Source organism: Equus caballus, chromosome 18, assembly GCF_041296265.1.
Source record: "Equus caballus isolate H_3958 breed thoroughbred chromosome 18, TB-T2T, whole genome shotgun sequence".
Taxonomy (NCBI): Eukaryota; Metazoa; Chordata; class Mammalia; order Perissodactyla; family Equidae; genus Equus; species Equus caballus.
Window position 1 is genome coordinate 547,435 of NC_091701.1, and position 22,503 is coordinate 569,937.

Genomic DNA, 22,503 nt, shown 5'->3' on the forward strand with positions numbered 1-22,503 from the left:
CACATGTATAAAGCTAGTCTTGCTTCCCGCAGCTCTCCTTGCTGTTTACACACACACACAGGAAGGTAGGAGCGATGAAGTCTTAGTGGGTTTGGTTCAGAAGTTTGGAAGCCACTGTCTGGGAGGAAGGCTAATGGTAGGAGAGCCTGCCCCTCGGTTCTGTGCACAGCGCCCTGGGGCTCTTGGGGGCTCTGAGACCCCAGATTCGGAGGGCGCTGTCCTCTGCAGCCCCGCGCTGTTGTAAACTCTGGGCAACCGTTACCTCATTTAACCCACTCAGTTGTCACGGGAAACCTCTGTGTGATATTGTCATCATCTCCATTTTATAAAGGAGGGCACTACGACCTAATGAGGCTAAAGTTCCCACCCAAAGTCACACAGAGAGTGACGGAGCCAGTCCTGATCTCTGCTCCATCCCTGACGCGCCCATATGCCCCTAGCTAAAGGGCATAAAGGAACTCAGCTCACTAGCCCAAGGGCCCGTCACTCACCACCAGGCTCCAGTTCCCGGAGCCCGGGAACAGTCCTTCCCACACAGCTCCCTGGCCCTTTTGGGGAGGCAGGCTGGCCAGCCCGGGCTGGGGTCTCATCCCTTGTTCCTCAGTGTAGATCACTCTCCACACAGGGGTGTTTGGGGCTGAGGTCCAGGCACGTGTGTCACTTTTTGCATGAGTGCAGTCCTGGAATAAGGGGGCCATCTGTCCTCCTCAGCCTTCCAGATCCCAGCCCCAGGGAAGAAGAGTCTGGGAACAGGTCAGACAGATGCCAGAGGCCCTCCCTGGTTTGTGTGTATGTGATGAATGTGCATGTGTGCATGTGTGTGAGTGTGGTGTGTGCACGTGCCTATGTGTGCATGTATGTGGTATGTTTGTGTGTGTGGTGTGCATGTTTGTGTGTGGCCTGTGGAACCCTGGAGACCAAGCCATGATGCCAAGAACCTTCCTTGATCTTCTCTCCAAACCATTCCCCCTTCCTAAATTTCTCGGCCATACACTTCTAGGCTGGGACATGTGGCCAAGTGATCATGAGTAAGAGAAGGACAAAGAAAGCTGCTTTCCTCTGAAATTCACCTGAGACTAAGCTGTAAACCTCTGTGTCCTGAAGACCCTCTCCATGGGCGCAGAGGGAGCTGGGTGTGGAGGGCTGAGTGAAGCCTACTCCATTCCCAGCTACTGCTAACTAAAGCCAACGATTTCAACTTTTTCTTTGTGGGGGGCACTTTTTTCCAAAAAAGTTATGTGATGAAGTTTTGGCAAATTAAAAAGAAAAAAGCAGTTAATCAACACTTTGGCAAAATTATCCTACAACCCAGAAAACTCTCTCTGGGTGGGTGTTCCAGGAAGTGTCACTGCGCAGCCAGGGGAGACCGTGCCGAGCCACGGCGCTGCCCAGGCCGGGGTGTCGTGGGTGGCCTAGGAGACATGCAAGCAGAACACAGCACTTAGAAGCATAGAGCAGTCACAGGTAGCAGATGAGAAGCATAACTAAAAGATGGGTAGATCTGTAAACATGTCTGTGCTTAAAAAAACTAAGAAACAGAGTGAGATGTGTAGGAAGGGAAGAGACCCTGTATAAAAATGGAACCACTCATACACAGAACACCATGAAGGGTTCGTCATGGTTCATTCCACATACACGTAGCACACTGGAGCGACTGCCTGAAGGAAAGAGAGTGATGGAAGTGGGGTCTGGGATGAGAGAGAAAAATAAAGAGGCGAGAGGCACACACAACCACACAAGAGCCTCCGTAAACAGGGACGAGTGAAGTCAGTGTTAGGCGGGGCATCTGTGGTCAGACAGGATGATGTGTCTGAGGTCCTTCTCCTTGTCCTTCCCCAGGCGGCACCCCCAGCATGTCTCCACTGGGCTTTCAGTCGAAGCTCGACAGAATGATTGCGGCCCTGGCATCTGCACTTTCTCACGCATGTGGGCAACCAGCCAGGGCCAGCAGAAAGGTGACAGATTCCCCAAGGGCCTGTGTGTACAGAACAACTACCCTGTCAGCCTGACCCCATGGAGATTCAGTAGACATACACAAGCGTGCACACACACACACACTCACATGCATGTACACACTATACACAACCACACACATGCACAATTACATTCACACTTGCAATGCACCACATACTCAGGCCATATATTCACACTCCACATGTGCAAACACATGCACTCACACACAGGTACATGACCACACACATGCACACATTCCCACTCTTACAGACTACACACATTCACATGTGCACATACATCACACACTCACACATGACATACACATACACACATTACACCACACACTCACATTCACTCGGGCCTCACACCCTGCAGGTGGCCCTGCACTCTGGCCTGAAACCCAGGAGCGCGACCTGTGCTCATAGGTTCACCCCTGGCTTCAGCTCCGGATCTCCTCCGAGACGGTTGTCTGAGACAATCTTCCCAGCCTGCTAGCTGATCTGGCCGCTCACACAGAGCCTGGGAGGGAAGCACAGAGTGTCACAGGGAAGGAGGGTGCAGAGGGCCTCTGTCAAGGAGTACCCACACAGTGCACTCACAGCACAATAGGGCAGCATCTGTGGTGGCACGTGTCCTCGAGGGCCTAGAGGCAGTAAAAAGGGAAACCACAAGCCCTTAGCGGGCACTTGGGACCCCCAGGAGTGTCAGGCCGTCTGTGGCCGGGCCACACTGAGACATGCAATCGCAAGCTCAGATCAGCGCACGTGGCTGTGTTGATGAGCAGCGCTGCCCTCATTCATCACTGTGCTCTTCTGGGCCCAGAGCCGAAGAAAACTTACAGGACTGTCCATTCTTCCTAGGCCTCCGCTCAGGGGGGTGAACAGCCTCTGCCCTCCTGTCAACAAGACCCTCAACTGGTGAGTGACACCCTCCTGAAATCCCGGCCTCAGCCGTCGGATGAGGAGCATCAAAGTGCAAGGTGGGGGCTGACAGTGGCACCAAGGTCCCCGCAGCCGTGTTCTTAGGGGTGGCCCTTAGCTCCCTGGCACTGAGAATCTTAGTTTCATTCATAACCAGAAACTGATTTAAAGCCTTAACCCGCTCAACTCCAGTGACAAGTGTCCGGGGCTCCCTGCCCACGGTAACCACCACTTTGTCTGCCGAGGGGTTCGCTGACGTGAGTGACTTGTCAGAACTCAGGTCATTTATTCGGGTTGTTCCCATCATGGGAGTGAGACTGCATTCACTCTGGCTGACCCACCCCTCCTTGTACCACTCCCTCCTCTGGTGCACATCTCTTCTGGGGAAGCTGTGTGGGCTCTGTTCTTCCTCCGAGCTGACCCCGAGGCTAGTGGGGGCTTGTGTTGGCTGCATCTCTATCCATGTGTTTAGATGCACAGTCTGCTCTCCCCTGCATCCTCTTTTAACAACAATGAGGTAACAGTGGCTGCCAACAACGGCTGCCGGCTGTATTTACTGCTGCTGAGATGAGCACTTTATCTGCTTTCTATTTTAACTCTCACAACCGCCCCATGAAGTAGACACCGCCATTGCTAACTGCATTGAAAAGATGAGGAAACGGGCTCAGGGGTGAAGTTAAGGACGGAGCGGGGGTTCCAGCCCAGGAGGTCTGGCTCTCAGATCCCACCCTCACTGCTTCTTTGCGCTGACCTCCCCTCTAATCCCTCAACCAAAGCCTCGGACAACCCTTTCTCCCAGAAACATCTCTATTGATTTTCTTTTTGAAGGCACCTAGGGAGCTTATACAAACAATTAAAGTCTCCTGCAGGCCAGGGGAGAGAAATCTAGACTCTCCTGCTGAAGTCCCAGGGCTTGAGGGCCCTGGAGGATCAGGGACTCCAGAAAGAAGGGTCAGGCAAGGAAAGGCAAGTTCAGGATCCTGAGACCTGGACTCCAGACTGGTTCTGCCCTGAACGCCGTGGATCTTGAGCAAACCCTTTCCCACCAGCTCCACAAGCTACAGCGTGAGGATACTGTCACTCAGCAGATGTTTATCGCTGTCTCTGATGCAGGGCTGGAGGCGTCAGGAAGAACAAATAATTCTAGTAAAAGGTTCTGGAGGTTTAAAGAAGTCTGCAAGGATCAAGAAAAGCTTTGTGACAGTCGTACAGTTTAAGACAGGCTGTACAGCAAGGTTGGGGCCAGTGGTGTGGGGGAAGGATGTTCCTGGAGGGGCGGTGATGATGAGGACGTGGAGGTGACACAGCCCAGGTCTGGCTCATGGACTGAGGCCATTCCAGAGGCCCAAAAGCTCCCTCTCATTTCAAGGTGTGGACACTAAGATTAAGATGTAGAACTGAGTTGCCCAAAGTGTCTCCGGAGAGTACAGCAATGTGTAAGGGTGCCTCTCCTCCTCTTATTCCAGCCCCCAGCAGGCCCCAAGACCTGGACGGCTCCGTCAGGGTGATGCCACAGGAGGGGACACTGAGAGCCCAGGTTCCGGACACAGGCACGGAGCCTTTCCTGAGCTGCAGGTAGGAGCCCAGCTCTGTGACCCAAGTCCTCTCCACATCAGGGGGCGCCTGGCCCACCGCGTCCTCCAGCCCCTCACCCCACATGGGTTTGGCTCAGTCCAGCTGTCCCATCTCCTACCTGCTTGTTACCTACGCACCGTAGGCCACTCTGGGAGACAGAAAGCAAGTATAACATTGAGAAAAGTGACTGGGAAGAGATTTTGTGGAGAAAGAAATTAGGATTGGAGACCACTGGTCAAGAAATCACTCGTTCCGTCAACAAGTGTTCATTGACTGTTAGAATACTCACAAGGGCTGGCGTGGAGCCTGTGCAGGTTTAAAAGAATTTTCACAACAATGGGAAAAATCCCAAAGGACAGCAACAATAGATATGATCACATAATAATGTAAAACGGGATTCTCTAGGTCAAAAATTGACCATTAATAGATACTTTTACTCTATTAGAAAAATATGTAAATGGTCCCACGAAAAGGAAATACAAAGAAGTAAAATTATAAGAAAAATGTTGACAGAATCTGAAAAACGTTCACTACACTAGATGCCTTTTTTAATCTACCTAAAATGTTTCACAGAGTCCTCAGTGCTTGTGAGGATTAAAGAGATGGACATCCCCCCATGCAGCTGGTGGAAGGGCAAAAAGTTAAAACCTTTCTGGAAAGCAATCTGGCAATTTGTATCAAAAGCCTCTAAAATATTCCTTCCGTTTGACTCAGTATCTCCAGTTCTAAGAAGCTCTCTCAGGGAAATAATTTTTTTTTCTCAAAGATTGTCATCTGAGCTAACATCTGTTGCCAATTTTTTCTTTTTTTTCTTCTTCTTCCCAAAGCCCCCTCAGGACATAGTTGTATATTCTAGTTGTAGGTCCTTCTGGCTGTGCTATTTGGGATGCCGCCGCAGCATGGCCTCATGAGCAGTGCCATGTCTGCACCCAGGATCTGAACTCGTGAAACCCTGGGTTGCTGAAGCGGAGCACGCAAACTTAACCACTCGGCCACGGGGCCGGCCCCATGGAAATAATTTTTAAATGCAAGCAAACATGAAGAAACATATTAATTGCAATTTTTTGTAATATAAAAATAAATGGAGCTGACCTAAACTTCCAATAATATAAGAGTTATCTGAATTATGGTAGAGCCCTATCACGAAATATTAATGCTTCTACTAAAAATGATGGTATAGAGAAGTTTTAATGTCTTTAAAGTAAAAGATGAGGACAGAGAATTGCATATATGGCAGAGTTTCATATGTATCTGCGTATCTTAAAAGGAGAGAAAAGAACAGCAGAGAAAGAGAGGGCCTTGGAGGCGGAGCGAGCCCAGACAAGGGAGGGAGAAAGACTGCAGTGTGAGAGCGAGGACTGGCAGATGGGTTAGCCTGTGCGGCAGGACCAACCACGCAAAACCTCAGCAGTCCACAAGAGTAAGTGTCAGCCTCAGCTGATCGGTCCAGCTCGCCCGGCAGCTACAGTTCCAGATCCCAGCAGGGTGTGTGCGTTTGGCAGGGCCCCAGCTCTAAGCTGGGCTTGCCTGGGGCGCTGTAGTGGGCTAGTCTGGACACATCCTTCTCATGGCCGTGGCAGAATCCCAGAAGGCTTTGAGGCCCAGGCTCAGGCCTGGCACAGTGACTTCTGCCTATCCTAATGGCCAGAGCAAGTCAGAAGGTGGAACCCAGCATCAAGGGGTGAGAAAAATGCGCCCCCAGTGGGAGGGCACAGAGAGGGGCAAAGATCAGGGCCCTCAGCACAGCCTACCTCAGTGGATTAGGATGCATTAATGCACTCATTCAGATGCTTACATATTATATTTACTAATATTCCACTCTGAATAAGAGTTCGCTTTCAAATTAGAAAAATGAAATTTGGGAGACTTTTTGTTCTGGCATATTTTTGTTTTTCATTGTCTTTTTAATCAAAAGATACTAGGGCAGATCTGTGTGAAAGGGAAGAGAAATGGGAAGTAAACCTATGAAACATAGTTTTTTGTCAACAGAGCAGCCTCAGAAATCCCTGTTTGGCTCACTCGCTTACAAGTGACCCTGCTTCTAAAGGTGCAGCACGTCCTCCAGCTCTGGCTGGCGTGGCTCCCGCGTGCGCGTGCAGCCGGGTGAGCACGGACTGAGGAACTCTTTCTATGAGAAGAGCACTTGTTCCTTTTCCCACTTCATGAAGGTGAAATAGCAGATCCCGGGACAGCTCGTGACACTTGAGCGGCATGACGTGGGGAGCCACTGCTGTCCAAAATGCACGCTAACTATTTTATCCCTCATTCCCACGAACGAAGCCATGATTAGTTTTCTTTCTGCCAAATACGCAGGGAGCCACATCAGTGCCCAAGTAGAGCCGAAAGAAAAGGCGTTCTTTCCTGAGAGCCTCCTCTGAGCCAGGCCCCGGGCTCACACCGCTGTCACCAAGAAGCCCATCTGATCCTCAGTGGCCTTTGAGACATGCCTTCCTCTCCCACTCGGTGGTCAGACATGAAGGTTGAGCTCAGAAACGGGAAGGAACTTTGCCCAGGAGAGTTTCAAATCCCATCCTATCCACATCAAAACCGTGTGCTGTTTCTTCCGTTTCATGCTGCCTGACCTCATTCAGCATCACAAATGGGGCAGAGGAAGGACATCTTGCCCTTAGCTCCCCGTGCTCTTCCATGGCGTTTCCAGGTGAGGGGCTGAGTGTGAGGGAGAAGCGGACTCACAGCCGTGACAAACCCCACTCCCCCACCCCCCCCACCCCCGCTGAGGGGACTGGCAGTCAGTCAGCAGGCAGCCTCAGAGTCCACTCTCATTCCAGACATTGAGAACCATGCACATGCTGCAAAGCACCACCTGTAAATGGACACTACTAGACAGTACTTGAAACTTCTACCTCCCTATTTCTTCACTTCTCCTTGATGTTTCCCATCTGTTTGCCTCTCGGCACTGCTTTCCTGGTGACTCCCTCACAAGTTTCTACAGACTCACTGTGGCTAGGCCTATGTGTGATCCATCAATCACATTGCTATGCTCTTGACATTGTTTCATTTCTAGATTTCTCTTTATTTCCATAATGTTCTTGTTCTTGCCTTATGGACACTATTCCTTCTTTTGTCTTTCTTCACGCTTTAAACATGTTTATATGACAGTCATGCTTATATCTTTATATGACAATCATGCTTAGATCTCACTGTTATCTCTAGTTTCTTGGGTATATTTTCATTGTGTCTACTGGCTCTCTCACCATTGTTTGTGTTTTCACCTTCAGTGGGACTGTCCTCTGTGCGGGCCTCCCTGTGGAGCAATTGTGGTTGTCTCTACTCGCATGCTATAGGGTTCCTTGCTTTCCGTCCTGTTTGTAGATTAGTTTCCACATCTCCCACCTGGGTAGAGAGTTCCGGCCTCCTGCAGGGTGCTGCACAGCCCCATGGTTCCAATTTCTCACATCAGTTCTGTTCCAACCTCAGCCCTGAACAAGAAGCCTGCTCAGCCACGGGGCTATGTGCACAGCCAGATGCAGGCTTTTTATTCCAGTTAAGAGAAGGGACAGCCACTTCTTGGGTCCAGACTTGAAGCAGGCAGCGCTGGACCAGTTCCCACCATAAATGGGCTTGTGGCCTCAAGGCCTGCCAAAGTGGGGAGTTAATGCCTCAGCCTCTAAGGAGGAATACCCACATGCCACATGCCTTCAACTCCCTCCTACCTCTGACTTGTCTCTTCATCTCCTCACTCCCATTCAAATGTGGTCCTGCATTTGTATTTTTATTTACTTATTTATTTATTTATTCATTTATTTATTTATTTTATTTCCGGAAGACTGGCCCTGAGCTAACATCTGTGCCCATCCTCCTCTACTTTATATGTGGGATGCCTGCCACAGCATGGCTTGATAAGTAGTGTGTAGGTCTGTGCCCAGGATCTGAACAGGCAAACCCCAAGTTGCCAAAGCAGCATGCAAACTTAACCACTGTGCCACTAGGCCAGACCCTGTGAATTTGTATTTGTATTTTGTCTGGCATTTCATGTATGGAGCAAAAGGTAGGCTTTCTGTGACAGCTGAGTTCACCCTGCTATCAGACGTTGTGTTAACTCATGGGATGCCCCACAGATAGCTCAATTTAATATGTTCAAAAGCAAACCCATCAGCATCCACAATGTCCTATGAACTCTAGGATCCTTGCTTCTATCTTTCTGCTTCATGACCCTTAGCACATGACTTTCATCTTGATGGTCACTTATGGTCACAAGATGGCTGCTGGAAGGGCCAAAACGTAAAAGGGCACACAGGCCAACTAAATGAGCTCTCTTTCTAAAGAGGATTTCCAGAATCCATCCCTGCAACAACTTTCTTTTACATCTCATTGGCCAAAACTTAGTCATATGGTAATCTCTATATACAAGAGACTCTGAGATAAGCAGTTGTTCAGTTGGGCACAAGACACTCCCAACAAATTGAGTTCTATTAATAACGAAGTCTCTGCCAGGAGTGATGTCAGCATCATGGTGGAGTGAGCTGCCCCAGTAACCTCTCCTCCAACATACAATGAAAAGGACATCCATACTCTGAGAGAGGACATGCAGACACAACACAAAAAACGTCTGAGAGACCCACGCAGTCATGCAACAGAGGGTGGAGAGGCTGGGCCCCTCAGAGGAGGTGGAATGGGGTAAGAGAAAACTTCACTCCCTTCCCTAAAGACTGCAATCCAGGACCGCAGGAGGTCTACAAGAGGGAAGGAATGGGGGAGGGGATGTTTGTTCACAGGAACATCAAAGGTCAGTGGTCGGCTGTTGCAGCCTAGAGGGAAGCCCCCTATGGGGGTGAAAGCTATCATGAGGCTCATCAAGCCAGCACCCCAGGAGAGCAGATGGTGAGGGCAGAGCAAGAAAATCCCAAGAGCACGCAGGAGAAGGCACCCCTCACCAACCCACACAGCACCAGCTCCAGAGCCTGGGATCTTGGCTGAAGGTAGAGGGCTCAGAATACGTGGATCTTGACCCCAACCCAGTGGCGATAGGTGGTAACTGCTACCAAAAAACCAGGATGTCAAAAAACAGAGCTACACCCTCTAGCAATATCAAACATTACATTAGATCTCCAGACCAGAGAGAAAACGATAAGTACCCAGAAATCAGTCCCAAGGACACAGAAATGTACAACATAAATGACAAAGAATTTAAAATAGCTGTCATCAAAAAACTCAATGAGTTAAAAGAGAATGTAGAGCAACAAATCAACAAGTTCAGCAGCTACTTCACAAAAGAGATTGCAACTATAAAGAAGAATCAATCAGAAATATTAGAGATGAAAGACACAATGAAAGAAATAAAACAAAATATGGATTCTCTGAACACTTTAGCAGACACCATAGAGGAGCATATCAGCATAATCGAAGATAGACATGTTGAAATACTCCAGATAGAGGAGGAGAAAGAACTAAGACTGAAAAGAAGTGAAGAAAGTCTCTGAGAAATATCTGACTCAATAAGAAATGCAACATAAGAATTATAGGTATTCGAGAAGAAGAATAAGCAGAAAGCTTGTTCAAAGAAATGATAGCAGAGAACTTCCCAAACCCAGGGAAGGAGACGGAAATCCATTTGGAAGAAGCTATCTGATCTCCTAAATATGTCAATGTGAAAAGACCTATGGCAAGGCATATAGTAGTGAAACTGGCAAAAGCGAACAACAAAGAATATTAAGGGCAGCAAGGCAGAAGAAAATAACCTATAAAGGAACCCCTATCAGGCTTTCAGCAGATTTCTCTGCAGAAACCATACAGGCTAGGAGAGACTGGAGTGACATATTCAAATCTTTGAAGGACAAAAGCTTTCAGCCATGAATACTCTATCCAGCAAAAATATCCTTCAGATATGATGGAGAAATAAAAACTTTCCCAGAGAAACATAAGCTAAGGGAGTTCATAGTCACAAGACGCCCCCTACAAGAAATCCTCAAGAAGGTCCTCATACCTGAAAAAAAGAAGGCGGGGGGAGAAAGGGATTAAAAAGCACAAAGTAAGGAGATAAATAGGTAGACAGGATCAGAGCAGGATAGCAAATACTCAAGTATAGCATTAAAGACAAAGGGAAGGAAAACACCAAAAACAAAGATAAGCTTGTTGTTTTAACCACAAAGTCATAACACAAGATGGAATAAGATGTGAGAAAAACAACTTAGGAGGGGATGAGGGGAGAGACCAAATTAATTTAGTCTAAGGAAACAAGAGGCCCTCAGAAAAGAAAATCTTATCCACGAGATTTTGCATACAAATCTCATGGTAACCACTAAAGAAAAAAGCAGAACAGAGATACCAATAATAAATCAGGAGAAAACAAAGAAACACATCATAAAAAACTATATAACTCAAGTGGTAGACCAAAATGCAGGATGAGAAACAAAGGAAATGCAGGAGAACCAGAAAACAAGTGATAATATGACAGCATTAAGCCCTCGTATATTGATAATCTCCTTAAATGTAAATGCATTGAATTCTCCAATAAAAAGACACAGAGTGGCGAGATGGATTAAAGAACAAGACCCAACAATATGCTGCCTCCAGGAAACACATCTCAGCTCCGATGACAAACACAGGCTCAGAGTGAAGGGATGGAAGATGATACTTTAAGCTAATGACAAACAAAAGAAAGCAGGTGTTGCCATCCTTCTATCAGACAAAGCAGACTTCAAGATAACACAGATAAAGAGAGACAAAGAGGGGCAGTATATAATGATCAAAGGGACACTCCATCAAGAAGAAATAATACATAAATATCTATGTACCCAACACAGGAGCACCAAAGTACATAAAGCAACTATTAACAAACCTAAAAGAAGATATTAATAATAACACAATAATAGTAGGGGATCTCAACACTACACTGACATCAATGGATAGATCATCCAGACAGAAAATCAACAAGCAAACGGTGGAATTAAATGAAGAGCTAGACCAGTTGGACTTAATAGACATATATAGGACACTCCACCCAAAAACAGCAGAATACACATTCTTCTCAAGTGTGCACAGAACATTCTCAAGGATAGACTATATGTTGAGAAATAAGGAAAGCCTCAATAAATTTAAGAAGATTGAAATAATAACAAGCATCTTTTCTGATCACAATGCTATAAAGATAGAAATCAATTACAAGGAAAATGCTGACATAAGGACAAAGATGTGGAGACTAAACAACATGCTATTGAATAAGCAATGGATAATTGAAGAAATTAAAGGAGAAATCAAAAAATGTCTGAAGACAAATGAAAATATACCATGCCAACTCATATGGGATGCAGCAAAAGCCATATTAAGAGGAAAATTCATCACACTATAGGCTCACTTTAACAAACAAGAAAAATCCCAAATGAGCAATCTCAAACTACACCTAAGTGAATTAGAAAAAGAAGAACAAACAAAGCCCAAATTCAAGAGAAGAAGAGAAATAGTAAAAATCAGAGCAGAAATAAATGCTATCGAAACAAAAAAGTCAGTAGAAAGGATCGATGAAATAAAGAGCTGTTTCTTTGAGAGGGTAAATAAAATTGACAAACCCTTAGCCACACTTACAAAGAAAAAATGAGAGAAAGCTCAGATAAATAAAATTAGAAGTGAAAGAGGAGAAATAACAACAGATACCACAGAAATATAATGGATTATAAGAAAATACTACAAAAAACTATATGTTAACAAAATGGAGAATCTAGAGGAAATGGATAAATTCATAGACTCGTACAACTTCCCAAAGCTGAATCAAGAAGAAATAGATAATCTGAATAGACCAATCACAGTAAAGAGACTGAAACAGTAATCAAAAGCATCCCAAAGAATAAAAGCCCAGGACCAGATGGCTTCCCTGGGGAATTCTACCAAACTTTCAGAGAGGATTTAATACCTATCCTTCTCAAGTTATTCCAAAAAATCAGGGAAGATGGAACACTTCCTAACACATTCTACGAGGCCAACATCACTCTGATACCAAAGCCTGACAAGGACAACACAAAAAAGGAAAATTACAGGCCAATATCACTGATGAACATAGAAGCAAAAATCCTTAACAAAATATTGGCAGCCCGAATACAGCAATACATCAAAAAGATCATACATCATGATCAAGTGGGATTTATTCTACGGACACAGGGATGGTTCAACATCTGCAAATCGATCAATGTGATATATCACATCCACAAAATGATGAATAAAAACCACATGATCATCTCAACAGATGGAGAGAAAGCATTTGACAAGCTACAACAGCCATTTATGATAAAAAAAAATTCTTAACAAAATGATGATAGAAGGAAATTACCTCAACATAATAAAGGCATGACAAACCCACAGCCAACATCATACTCAACGGGAAAAAGCTGAACGCAATCCCTCTGAGAACAGGGACAAGACAAGGATGCCCACTATCACCACTCATTCAACAGAGTACTGGAGGTTTTGGCCAGAGCAATTAGGCAAGAGAAAGGAATAAAAGGAATCCAAATAGGGAATGAAGAAATGAAACTCTCGCTGTTTGCAGATGACATGATCTTATATATAGAAAACCCTAATGAATCCATCAGAAACTATTAGAAATAATTAACAACTACAGTAAATTTGTGGGGTACAAAATCAACTTACAAACATCAGTTGCATTTCTGCACTCTAACAACGAACTTATGGAAAGAGAACTCAAGAATACAACTCCCTTTACAATTGCAACAAAAAGAATAAAGCACCTAGGAATAAATATAACCAAGGAGGTGAAGGATTTATACAATGAAAACTATAAGACATTATTGAAAGAAATAGATAATGACATAAAGAGATGGAAAGAGATTCCATGCACATGGATTGGAAGAATAAACATAGTTAAAATGTCCATCCTACCCAAAGTAATCTACAGATTCAGTGCAATCCCAATCAGAATCCCAATGACATTCTTCACGGAAATAGAACAAAGAATCCTAAAATTCATATAGGGCAACCAAAGACCCTGAATTGCTAAGAAAAAAACAAGAACGAAGTTGGAGGCATCACAATCCCTGACTTCAAAATGTACTACAAAGCCATAGTGATCAAAACAGCATGGTACTGGTACGAAAACAGACACACAAATCAATGGAACAGAACTGAAAGCCCAGAAATAAACCTGCACATCTATGGACAGCTAATCTTCGACAAAGGTGCCAAGAACATCCAATGGAGAAAAGACAGTCTCTTCAGTGAATGGTGTCAGGAAAACTGGACAGCCACATGCCAATGAATGAAGGTAGACCATTATCTCACACGATACACAAAAATAAACTCAAAATGGATCAAAGACTTGAAGATAAGTCCTGAAACCATAAAACTCCTGGAAGATAATATAGGTAGAACACTCTTTGACATCGAACTTAAAAGCATCTTTTTGAATACCATGTCTTCTCAGACAAGAGAAACAAAAGAAAAAATAAACAAGTGGGAGTTCATCAGACTAAAGAGCTTCTGCAAAGCAAAAGAAACTAGGATCAAAACAAAGAGACAACCCACCAACTGGGAGAAAACATTTGCAAATCATATATCTGATAAGGGGTTAATCTCCATAATATATAAGGAACTCACACATCTGAACAACAAAAACTGAAACAGCCTGATAAAAAAAAATGGGCAGAGGAGATGAATAGACATTTTTCCAAAGAAGATACACAGATGGCTAATAAACACATGAAAAGATGTTCAACATCACTAATCATCAGGGAAATGCAAATCAAAACTACACTAAGATACCACCTAACAGTAAAATGGCTGTAATCACTAAGACTAAAAATAACGAATGTTGGAGAGGTTGTAGAGAAAAGGAAACCCTTGTACACTACTGGTGGGAATGCAAACTGGTGCAGCCACCAGGGAAAACAATATGGAGATTCCTCAAAAAACTAAAAATAGAAATACCATATGACCCAGCTATCCCACTACTGGGTATCTACCCAAAAAACTCAAAATCAACAATCCAAAGTAACATATGCACCCCCATGTTCATTGCAGCACTATTCACAATAGCCAAGACATGGAAGCAATCCAAGCGCCCATCAACTGATAACTGGATGAAGAAGATGTGGTTTATATATACAATGGAACACTACTCAGCCATAAAAAAAGACAAAAATCATCCCATTTGCAACAACATGGATGGACCTGGAGGGAATTATGCTAAGTGAAATAAGCCAGACTGAGAAAGACGAACACCACATGATTTCACCCGTATGTGGAAGATAAACTCATGGACAAAGAAAACAGTTCAGTGTTTACTAGGGGAAGGGGGTTGGGGATGGGCACAGCAGGTGAAGGGGAGCACTTAAGTGGTGACGGACAAGAAATAATGTACAACTGAAATTTCACAGTGATGTAAACTATTATGAATTCAAATTTTAAAATTTTAAAAATTAAAAACATCCCCCCAAAAATTACAAATTGCAAACAAAAGTCTCTGCCACTATAGCTGAGACTAGCATGCCAGGCCCCTCATGGCCTGCCATCCCCAGCTCCTACCTCCATTTCTACAGCATCATCTCCTTCCACTTTTCCAAACAAATTCCATGCTGCCACCAAACTGAACTTTGTCTACTTCCCACAACAAGCTGAACATCCCCTCCAGTAACACTCATCATTCGTAAGTCCTTATCTTATGTCTACCATTCTTGACAGACTGTAAACCCCATGGAAGTTCACTAATGGAGTTCCAGAACTGACCATTGGCTTGACACATACTGGGTGCTCAATAAATCTTTCCTTACTTATCAGTGGATGGATGGATGAGTGGATGGACAGACTGACAGATGGATGAATTTTCCCTGTGCGCTCTCATATGAGTGAATGGATGGATGGACTGACAGATGGAGGAATGTTCCCTGTGCTCTCTCATATGAGTAAATGGATGGATGGATGGATAGATGGATGGATGGACCAACAGATGGACAAATGTTCCCTGTGCTGTCTCATATGAGTGGATGGATGGATGGATGGATGGGAGGATGGATGGATAGATGGATGGGCTGACTGACAGGTGGAGAAATGTTTCTTATACTCTTTCATATCTTTGTGTTTTCATACATGCTGTTCCCTTTACCTAGCATGCCTTTCTCCCATCGTCCGCCCAGCTAATTCCTATTGATCACTAAAATCAGTTGAGATGTCCTCTCTTCCAGAAAGCTCTCCCTTACCACACCTCCCTGGGTTAGGTGTCCTGCTTTTCGTTCCTGTAGCCCCTGTGCATTCCTCTACAAAGCCTTTACTATGCTGGAATGTAGGTCTGGGTTTACTTGTCTTTAGGCTCTGAGCTCCTTCAGAGCAGACCCGACTTCAACTCTTACCCAGTGCTGATCCCACTGTCTGGGAGAGGAGCTCAATGGATTTTTAATGAAATTGGAATAAAAGTAAAAGTAATGAAGACTCTACGTCCCTTGTTTCTAGAGAAAGATATGGCAGGTGGAAGACATCATGGACGAACTGAATAAAGAGTTCTTCCAGCTCACTGCTCAAGCCCTAGAGCTCCAGAAAGAAGAGCACCAGCCAGACCACCTGCCCCCAAGGAAACACAGTACATTTGCGGTAAGCCCAGCAGGTCACCATCTCAGCTCCCGCGGAGTCCACAGAGAGCTGGGGCTCATGGTGTGGGGCTCACGGAGTCTCAGCCCCTTCCATAGAACAACCAGCTCTGACCAGAAAGCCCACCAGCCAAAGTCCGGCTTTGCTTGTTTGGTTTGGCAAATGGATCCAGAGACAGGGAAGCACACTCAATTAGTAGAAGAATGGCCGGGAAAGATTGAGGAAGGGCATGAAAAGGGAGCAATAAAAATAGCTATTCAGATGCAGCGTAAATAGTAGCACATGGTTCTGGAACAAGGAGTTTTCCAGGAGATGCATCATTCATCTAGATTGTCCCCCGTCCTAACTCAGGCTTCTGAAGGTGTCGACATAGGGAAGGTTGGAGAGGAATAAGCAAGGGATAGAAGTGATCATTCAGTTGTGTCTTCATGAGCTCAGTAAAATGTTATTTACTAAAGCAGGCGGCCAACTTGCAGACCTTAGTTTTGCCGGTTTGATTTTTTAAATACTGCATTAAAACACCATTTCTTTTGACCTGAGTTCTTGGCACCCCCTTGACTTTTGCCCAAGCCCAGGGCCTCCCTTGTCCCAGCCTCATCCCTGCCTTCCTGAGCTGCTCAGAATGGACAACACTCTGGATGGTGGAGGGCGGGGTGGGCACCTCCTCTCACCAGCTTCCTGGAGCAGACATCTGTGCCGGGACACCTGTGTTACCAAGGATCCCCTCTTCATGACCAGGGAGAGCTGCCACAGCGACCTGAGCCACCTGCCGCAGTGACCCTGGGAGGGGGCCCAAGGGGCTGGTGATGGGGAGAGCTGCGATGCTCCCTGAGTTCAGAGAATTCCATGAGAACATCTTGTGTGCCTGGGCCTTGATGTTGGGAGGTCTGGAAAAATCAGTTCTTCTTAGTCAACTGACCTTTCTTTTAAGACTAAATGACAATAAAGGCACCCATGCTCTTGTCGATGAAAATAATCCATAACCAATCTATAAATGAAAATTTGGGTGAGTTTATTCTGAGCTGAAATCTGAGACCATGGCCCAGGGCCTTTCTTCCCGAAAGAAGAAAGGGCACCAAAGAAGTGAGGTATACAGAGTGGTTATATACCCCCAAACAGGCTGTTTCACATATGATTGAAATGTCCCTCCCACAATAGTCACAAGATTGCCCTGTCAGCACAGCGCTTAATGGACACAGCAGGTAGTGGGTCTGCTCTCTCGGAGGGCATAACAGGAGGCAAGTCTATTGTCTTGAGCTGGGTGGTCACAGGTGAGCCCAGCAATCAGTTTCTAGCCTAAGGAAAGATGCTTAATCCTTAAAGAAATGCCAACGTTGGGAGGGGGAGGGAAGTTGCACTTTTATCTCAAGGGCCTTTGCTCTTGCCATAGGGAATATCTAAAGCAGACATACAATGCATGCTCAATGGCCTCGGTCAGGCCCTTTTGGAAAGACAAGGTCAGGCCACATTAGGTTTACACAAAATGGCTTCCTCATATTCTCCAATATATCCTATTACTTGCCATTTTTATTTGTCACTCTCAAAGGACTGCAGGAAAAATTATCTTGTATGCAAACCGGGTATGGCGGGGCCATGTAACAGCCATGAAATGCACAAATTCCCTACCTGGGGGACTGCAGAAACAGTGTTTCCTAAGGCATAAAGGGTCCCTGAACCCCATGATCCTTGAACCCCCAAGGTCGGTCCTCCCTGTGAAACCCAAAGGCAGAGGCCAGCCTCCCATTGTGTTCTCTTCTCAACGTGTTCATCATACATTCGCTGAGCTTCATCCAGACTCCTTCCACAGAGGGCACACTAAGCTGTGGGGTCAGTTCCTCTGGAAGCAGCTCCCCGCCCCCAGACAAGCAGCTGTGACGCCAGGGCCACTGTGGGGTTGATGCGAGGTCGGTGAGCCGAGGAGTCGAAAGAAAGATTTCTTGGACTCTCAAGATCTGGCAGTAGTGCTCTTTTATTTAGAGAATAGTGGGGAATAGCATGGGGACAGGGCCCATGGGCAGTCAGAGCTTCTGCTGCTGCTTCTGCCGCCCCCGCTGGCATGGGGACAGGACCCATGGGCAGTCAGAGCTCCTGCTGCTGCCCTGAGTTGAGGGTTAGGGCTAAATTTAAGGCATAGGTATATGATTCATCTCTTTACAAGACAAAGGAAAGAACATGAAAAAAAAGTTAAAATGGTATCAGTGCAGGTGGGGTCTGGTCATTGGGTGATCCCATGACTTTTAGACAAGAATCAAATCGGATTAAGTAAAGGTTAGAAAGGTTAGACGCCACCACCCTAAACCAGTTATATGAGATTGCCAGACAGCAACCAACTTAAGTTCTTGCCTTCCCCATTAAGAGCTTCTAGGGACAAGGTCATCTCTCCTCTTCTTCCTGGTACAGAGAGGGAGGCACCTTTTACAGATAGAGATTTACCTTACAAATGTAAATGTATCCCAACAAGGGCAAGTTCCATTCCCCAGAGCCTCCTTCCCTGTGCCAGTTTATCGAAAGCAATCAGACCAAAACAATCCTGATGCCAAAGAGACATATCCTGGGGTGGCCAATTTCAGGTCCCTACAAGGTCATCCCCCCTTCCTTCACAAATGCAAATGTCTCAAAAGGGCAAGCAAAATTCCAGTCCTCGGAGCCTGCTTCTCATCTGCAGTTTTAAAAGCAACCAGCCTAAAAATCCTCATCATAAACCATTTTAAAATTAAGCAGCCTAAAAATCCTCATCAGGGTGACCAGGTGCAGGGCGTATCATCTGACGTATTGAGGGGCTCAGAAGATAGTGATTTTGGTGAGGATAAAGTAACAGGAAAACTTCCTGCTTAAAGAGACATTATATAAATATCCCTGGTATGAAGGAAGGAAAAAAACAGGATGAGCTGAGGGGCTATAGAATGCCACAAGATTTAATTATTCAATAAATGTTCCAAACTATTAAACACAACGATTGTGTAATGACGTAATTAGTTGTTGTTGTGCATTAATGTGGTAACATGAACTCAGGGGACACAATGTCTTCATTAATCAGCCACGGGGTCAATCCCTGGAGCTAATCTTCCCAAGCGTTGGGATGAGTGTCATTGCCTAGAGACTGCCAGGGTGACAAGGTCATGCCCAGGTCACACGGTGGGTTCAGGGCAGAGAGAGCTCAGAACTCTCAGGGCTCACATCTCCGCTTTCCATTTGTGTCCTTTTCAGGTGGTTCCCAGCATCTTCCCTCATGCAGAGCAGGAAGACAGACCTAACCCAGCAGAGGCAGGCGGCCCAGACAGAAAGAGTGTGGGAACCTGGGCCCTGAAGAGCGAGCAGGCCCTGATCCTGGCGGTGAGGAGAGCCTGCCTGGTTCAGAGGATCCAAGGCCTGGACTGGGAGCTGTCCCTGCTCCTCCAGGTGGCAGAGGGCAGCACGTGTGCAGGAGGGAGCCAGCCCAGCCTGGGGAGACGCTGAGTCACACAGGGTGCTGCGGTGGCCATCTGTGGCAGTGCCTTCTCCACAAAGAACATGGCCAGGTTACTCTGCGCACTCCAGGCAGGAAGACGTAGGCGTCTGAGGGCCCGCCCTGGCTGGGAGTGTGAGCTCGGTTATGGCATGCTCCTATCTGGTAACGCCCAGGTTTCTTTCAGAGCCTGGACCTCGGCTTGTGCTGATTGCTATCTGTGATCCTTTGGGGTGAGGGAAAATAAAGTCACACAGGTTGAGAATATCAACGTGTGTTCCCATCGCTAAGTCCATCCCTCAATCCTCTCATCAGGGCCCTGGCCATTGGATGCTGTGGTCCCCCAAAACCTCACTTGGGGCACCTGGCTTCAGGGGTGAGATGTGCTTGGGGTAGGGACCATGAGAACCTAGGTGCAGCTGCAGCTTCCAGCCCCATCTTCCATCACTGGGCCATGTCCCCTTGCTGGCTCTGGTGATCTCTTGGAGGACAGAGAGGCAGGCGGTACCCTGGGCCAGCCTCCTGCACTGCTCTGAGGGCCTCCAGCACCAGAGGAGCCTCTCTGCCTCCAGGGGAGAGCCCTCTGCCCTCAGGGCCTGTGCTCAAGCGGTTCTCTCCTCCGAAGGCCCTCCTCCCTTTCTCCTGTCACGCCAGCTGAAACTCTCTTCACCCTCTAGGACCTACCCCAGAGGCTACTCGCTCCACGAAGCTCTTCCTGACCCCTCCCCATCTCTCCTTCTGTCAATCCTCATGCCATCTTGTTTCTACCATTTGCCTTATTCCTACTACAGTGGTTTGTGCCATATTTTATCTTCCCTTCTAGAATATAAGTTTCTTAAAGGCAGAAAGTATGACACACACACACACCCCATTCAGCACGTTGCTTCCCACATACAGGGGGTATCATGACCCAGAAATGATTCATGAATTTAACTGGCCACGTGGATACAGACACTAACCCTGAAATCACAGCATCACGTCGGGGCCACAACAGCACACGGGAAACTGCAGAAGAAAAGAGCATAGAACTGAGCGCCAACCTGGTGGGCACACTGGAGCGGAGGAAGGCACTCGGAGGTGAGGGAGATGGCTCTAGGGCTGGAGCTTGGGACCACTTCAAGGAGGGGCTAGGACTTGACCAAGCCTTCCAGAGTGGGAAACATGGATGATTGGGAAGAGGTAGGGAGAAGGGAGAGCATTTCAGGCTGCTTAGGTGGCTGGAAAGAGAGAGAGATGAGAGAGAAGAGCATGCAAAGTCTAGTGCTCCTAGGCCTACAGCCAGGCCAGCGCTGAGGCTGCCAGGCCAGCCCACAGGACCATGTCCAGCCTCTTCTGATGGCCAGGGTCAAGGCAAGGCACTCAGCCATCACAGCGACCAGATCGAGCCACGCCTGGATTCTGATAGCTTGTCAACTTGATCAAATGCATTCAGTCCCCTCTGTGGAGCTGTCCTGCAGGCACAGGGCCTGGAGGAGGAAGCCTCAGCCTGCCGTTCATTGGGTCTGTCAGCATGGCCACTCCCTGTCGTGCCTCATATGCTTCAGGAGGAAACTCTCTGGGGAGACTCTCCCCCTGCCAGAAGCTTCCACTGCCATAAGGGGCGTGAGTCTCCAAGGTCTCTTCTACCTGTAAGATCCTACAGTTCAGAGCTCCTGGCCACAGAGGGAGGGACAAGCTGCCACAGGGGCCAAAGTCCCAACTCGAGTCCTCGCTAGTGGGCAAGGGGTGAGAAGAAGGGCTCTGCTGCCCCCTGCTGGTTTTTGTTTCTCTGGCCGGTACAACCTTCTCAGAAATGTTCATCACTGTTCTCTGTGGAGGTGAGTAACTCCTGTCCCTTTCAGTGGCAGTGAGTCCCTGGGCCGGGACAGAAGGGAGGTCACTCCCTACTCCAGGGGGAAAAAACTCACCAATGATGCTGACTCCCCACTGACCCCGGGCCTCCAGGCAGCTCTTCATGTACTCAAGCTGCTTTCCAGTGGCCTCTGGGAGTGACATTGCTGACCCCCTAGTGACCTAGAAATCCCATTCCAGCCACCATCGAACACCAAAACACAGCCCAGATCTGCGTCTGTCTGTCCATACTCATGTCAGACACGTGGTTCAGGGTGGACCGAGGCCCAGAAGTGAGCTGAAACAGAGAGGCTCGGGAGCCCTCAGGGATCGTCTACAAGAGGGGTCCCATCCATGAGTCTGAAGGATCACCTGGAAAGAGTTAACTGGAATAGGAGGCGTGTCCACCCAGATCTGAGCTCAGGACCACCTCTTGGGTCCTAAATCAACCATCAGAGCAGCCAGACATTTAGCAAACTCGGAGACCACCCTTCACCCACAGGAGGGAACCCAGAATGAGGGGCAGCTGGTCTAGGCTTTCATAATGCTCGGCCTCATGTGCCCAGAGCAGAGTGACCCCCAAGGAGTCAGAGCGGAAGGTGGGCTCAGTGCATCAAATTCCTTGTGCAAGGGAATTGTCAGGGATCTTGTTAAAATGCAGCTTCTGATTCTAGGGGGTCAAGAGTGTCTGCATTTCTAACAAGCTCCAGGAGAGACGCCCAGGCTGCTAGTCTGTGGATCTCACTTTGAGACCAAGGTCATAGGCCTGGTAATGAAAGTGGATATTATTTTAAGGTCATTAACCAGGAGAATAATATAGTCAGGGGTACACAGGTTTGGGAGGGCCAAGGGGCCATGAACTCCATTTATTCCTGAGTTTGAGCTGCTACTAGACACCCAAATCCAGTACAAGCTGTGCATATGAAGCTGGAGCTTGGGGGACGTGGGAGATGGATACAGGAGAGCCCCCAATGCACCTGTCATCCTTGAATCCATACAGAACCCAGTGGCATGCACAGTGCTTATCTCAGAGCAGCCGCCCAAAATGGTTGTTCCCGTTGCCCCTTAGTAAGTACTTTCTAAATGCCAAAGCCTGGGCTAAGAGCTTTAAATCCATCGTCTCATCTAAGCCTCAGGAATCACAGTGGTTACGTGGCACTGTCTCCATCCTACAGATGAGGAAGCCGAGGGTGAAGAATAGTGATCCACAGGCACCATAAAGTGGCCGTGTTC

At 47.0% G+C, this 22,503-nt stretch overlaps 1 protein-coding gene across 2 annotated transcripts; it reads left to right on the forward strand.

Moving 5' to 3' along the window:
• The first annotated feature begins 1,792 nt into the window (after window positions 1-1,792).
• LOC138918734 (uncharacterized) lies at window positions 1,793-19,708 on the forward strand. Of its 2 annotated transcripts, none has more exons than XM_070241721.1 (5): window positions 1,793-1,955; window positions 2,814-2,932; window positions 4,340-4,448; window positions 15,861-15,998; window positions 19,203-19,708. In XM_070241721.1, exons 1-5 carry the CDS (start codon window positions 1,854-1,856, stop codon window positions 19,449-19,451), a joined length of 717 nt encoding a protein of 238 aa, XP_070097822.1. In that variant the 5' UTR covers window positions 1,793-1,853; the 3' UTR covers window positions 19,452-19,708. The 2 variants fall into 2 exon arrangements, 1 of the variants encoding a protein (XP_070097822.1); XR_011428440.1 differs by having other exon boundaries at window positions 1,797-1,955; window positions 2,814-2,870.
• Window positions 19,709-22,503: the final 2,795 nt, after the last annotated feature.

What these genes read in the sequence shown, in the direction of transcription:
- LOC138918734 (XM_070241721.1), top strand. Translation starts at nt 1,854, where the DNA reads ATGTCTCCACTGGGCTTTCAGTCGAAGCTCGACAGAATGATTGCGGCC. An exon ending in CAGCCAGGGCCAGCAGAAAG is followed by an intron (nt 1,956 to 2,813) that starts GTGACAGATTCC and finishes CATTCTTCCTAG; the next exon opens with GCCTCCGCTCAGGGGGGTGA. An exon ending in GGAAACACAGTACATTTGCG is followed by an intron (nt 15,999 to 19,202) that starts GTAAGCCCAGCA and finishes TGTCCTTTTCAG; the next exon opens with GTGGTTCCCAGCATCTTCCC.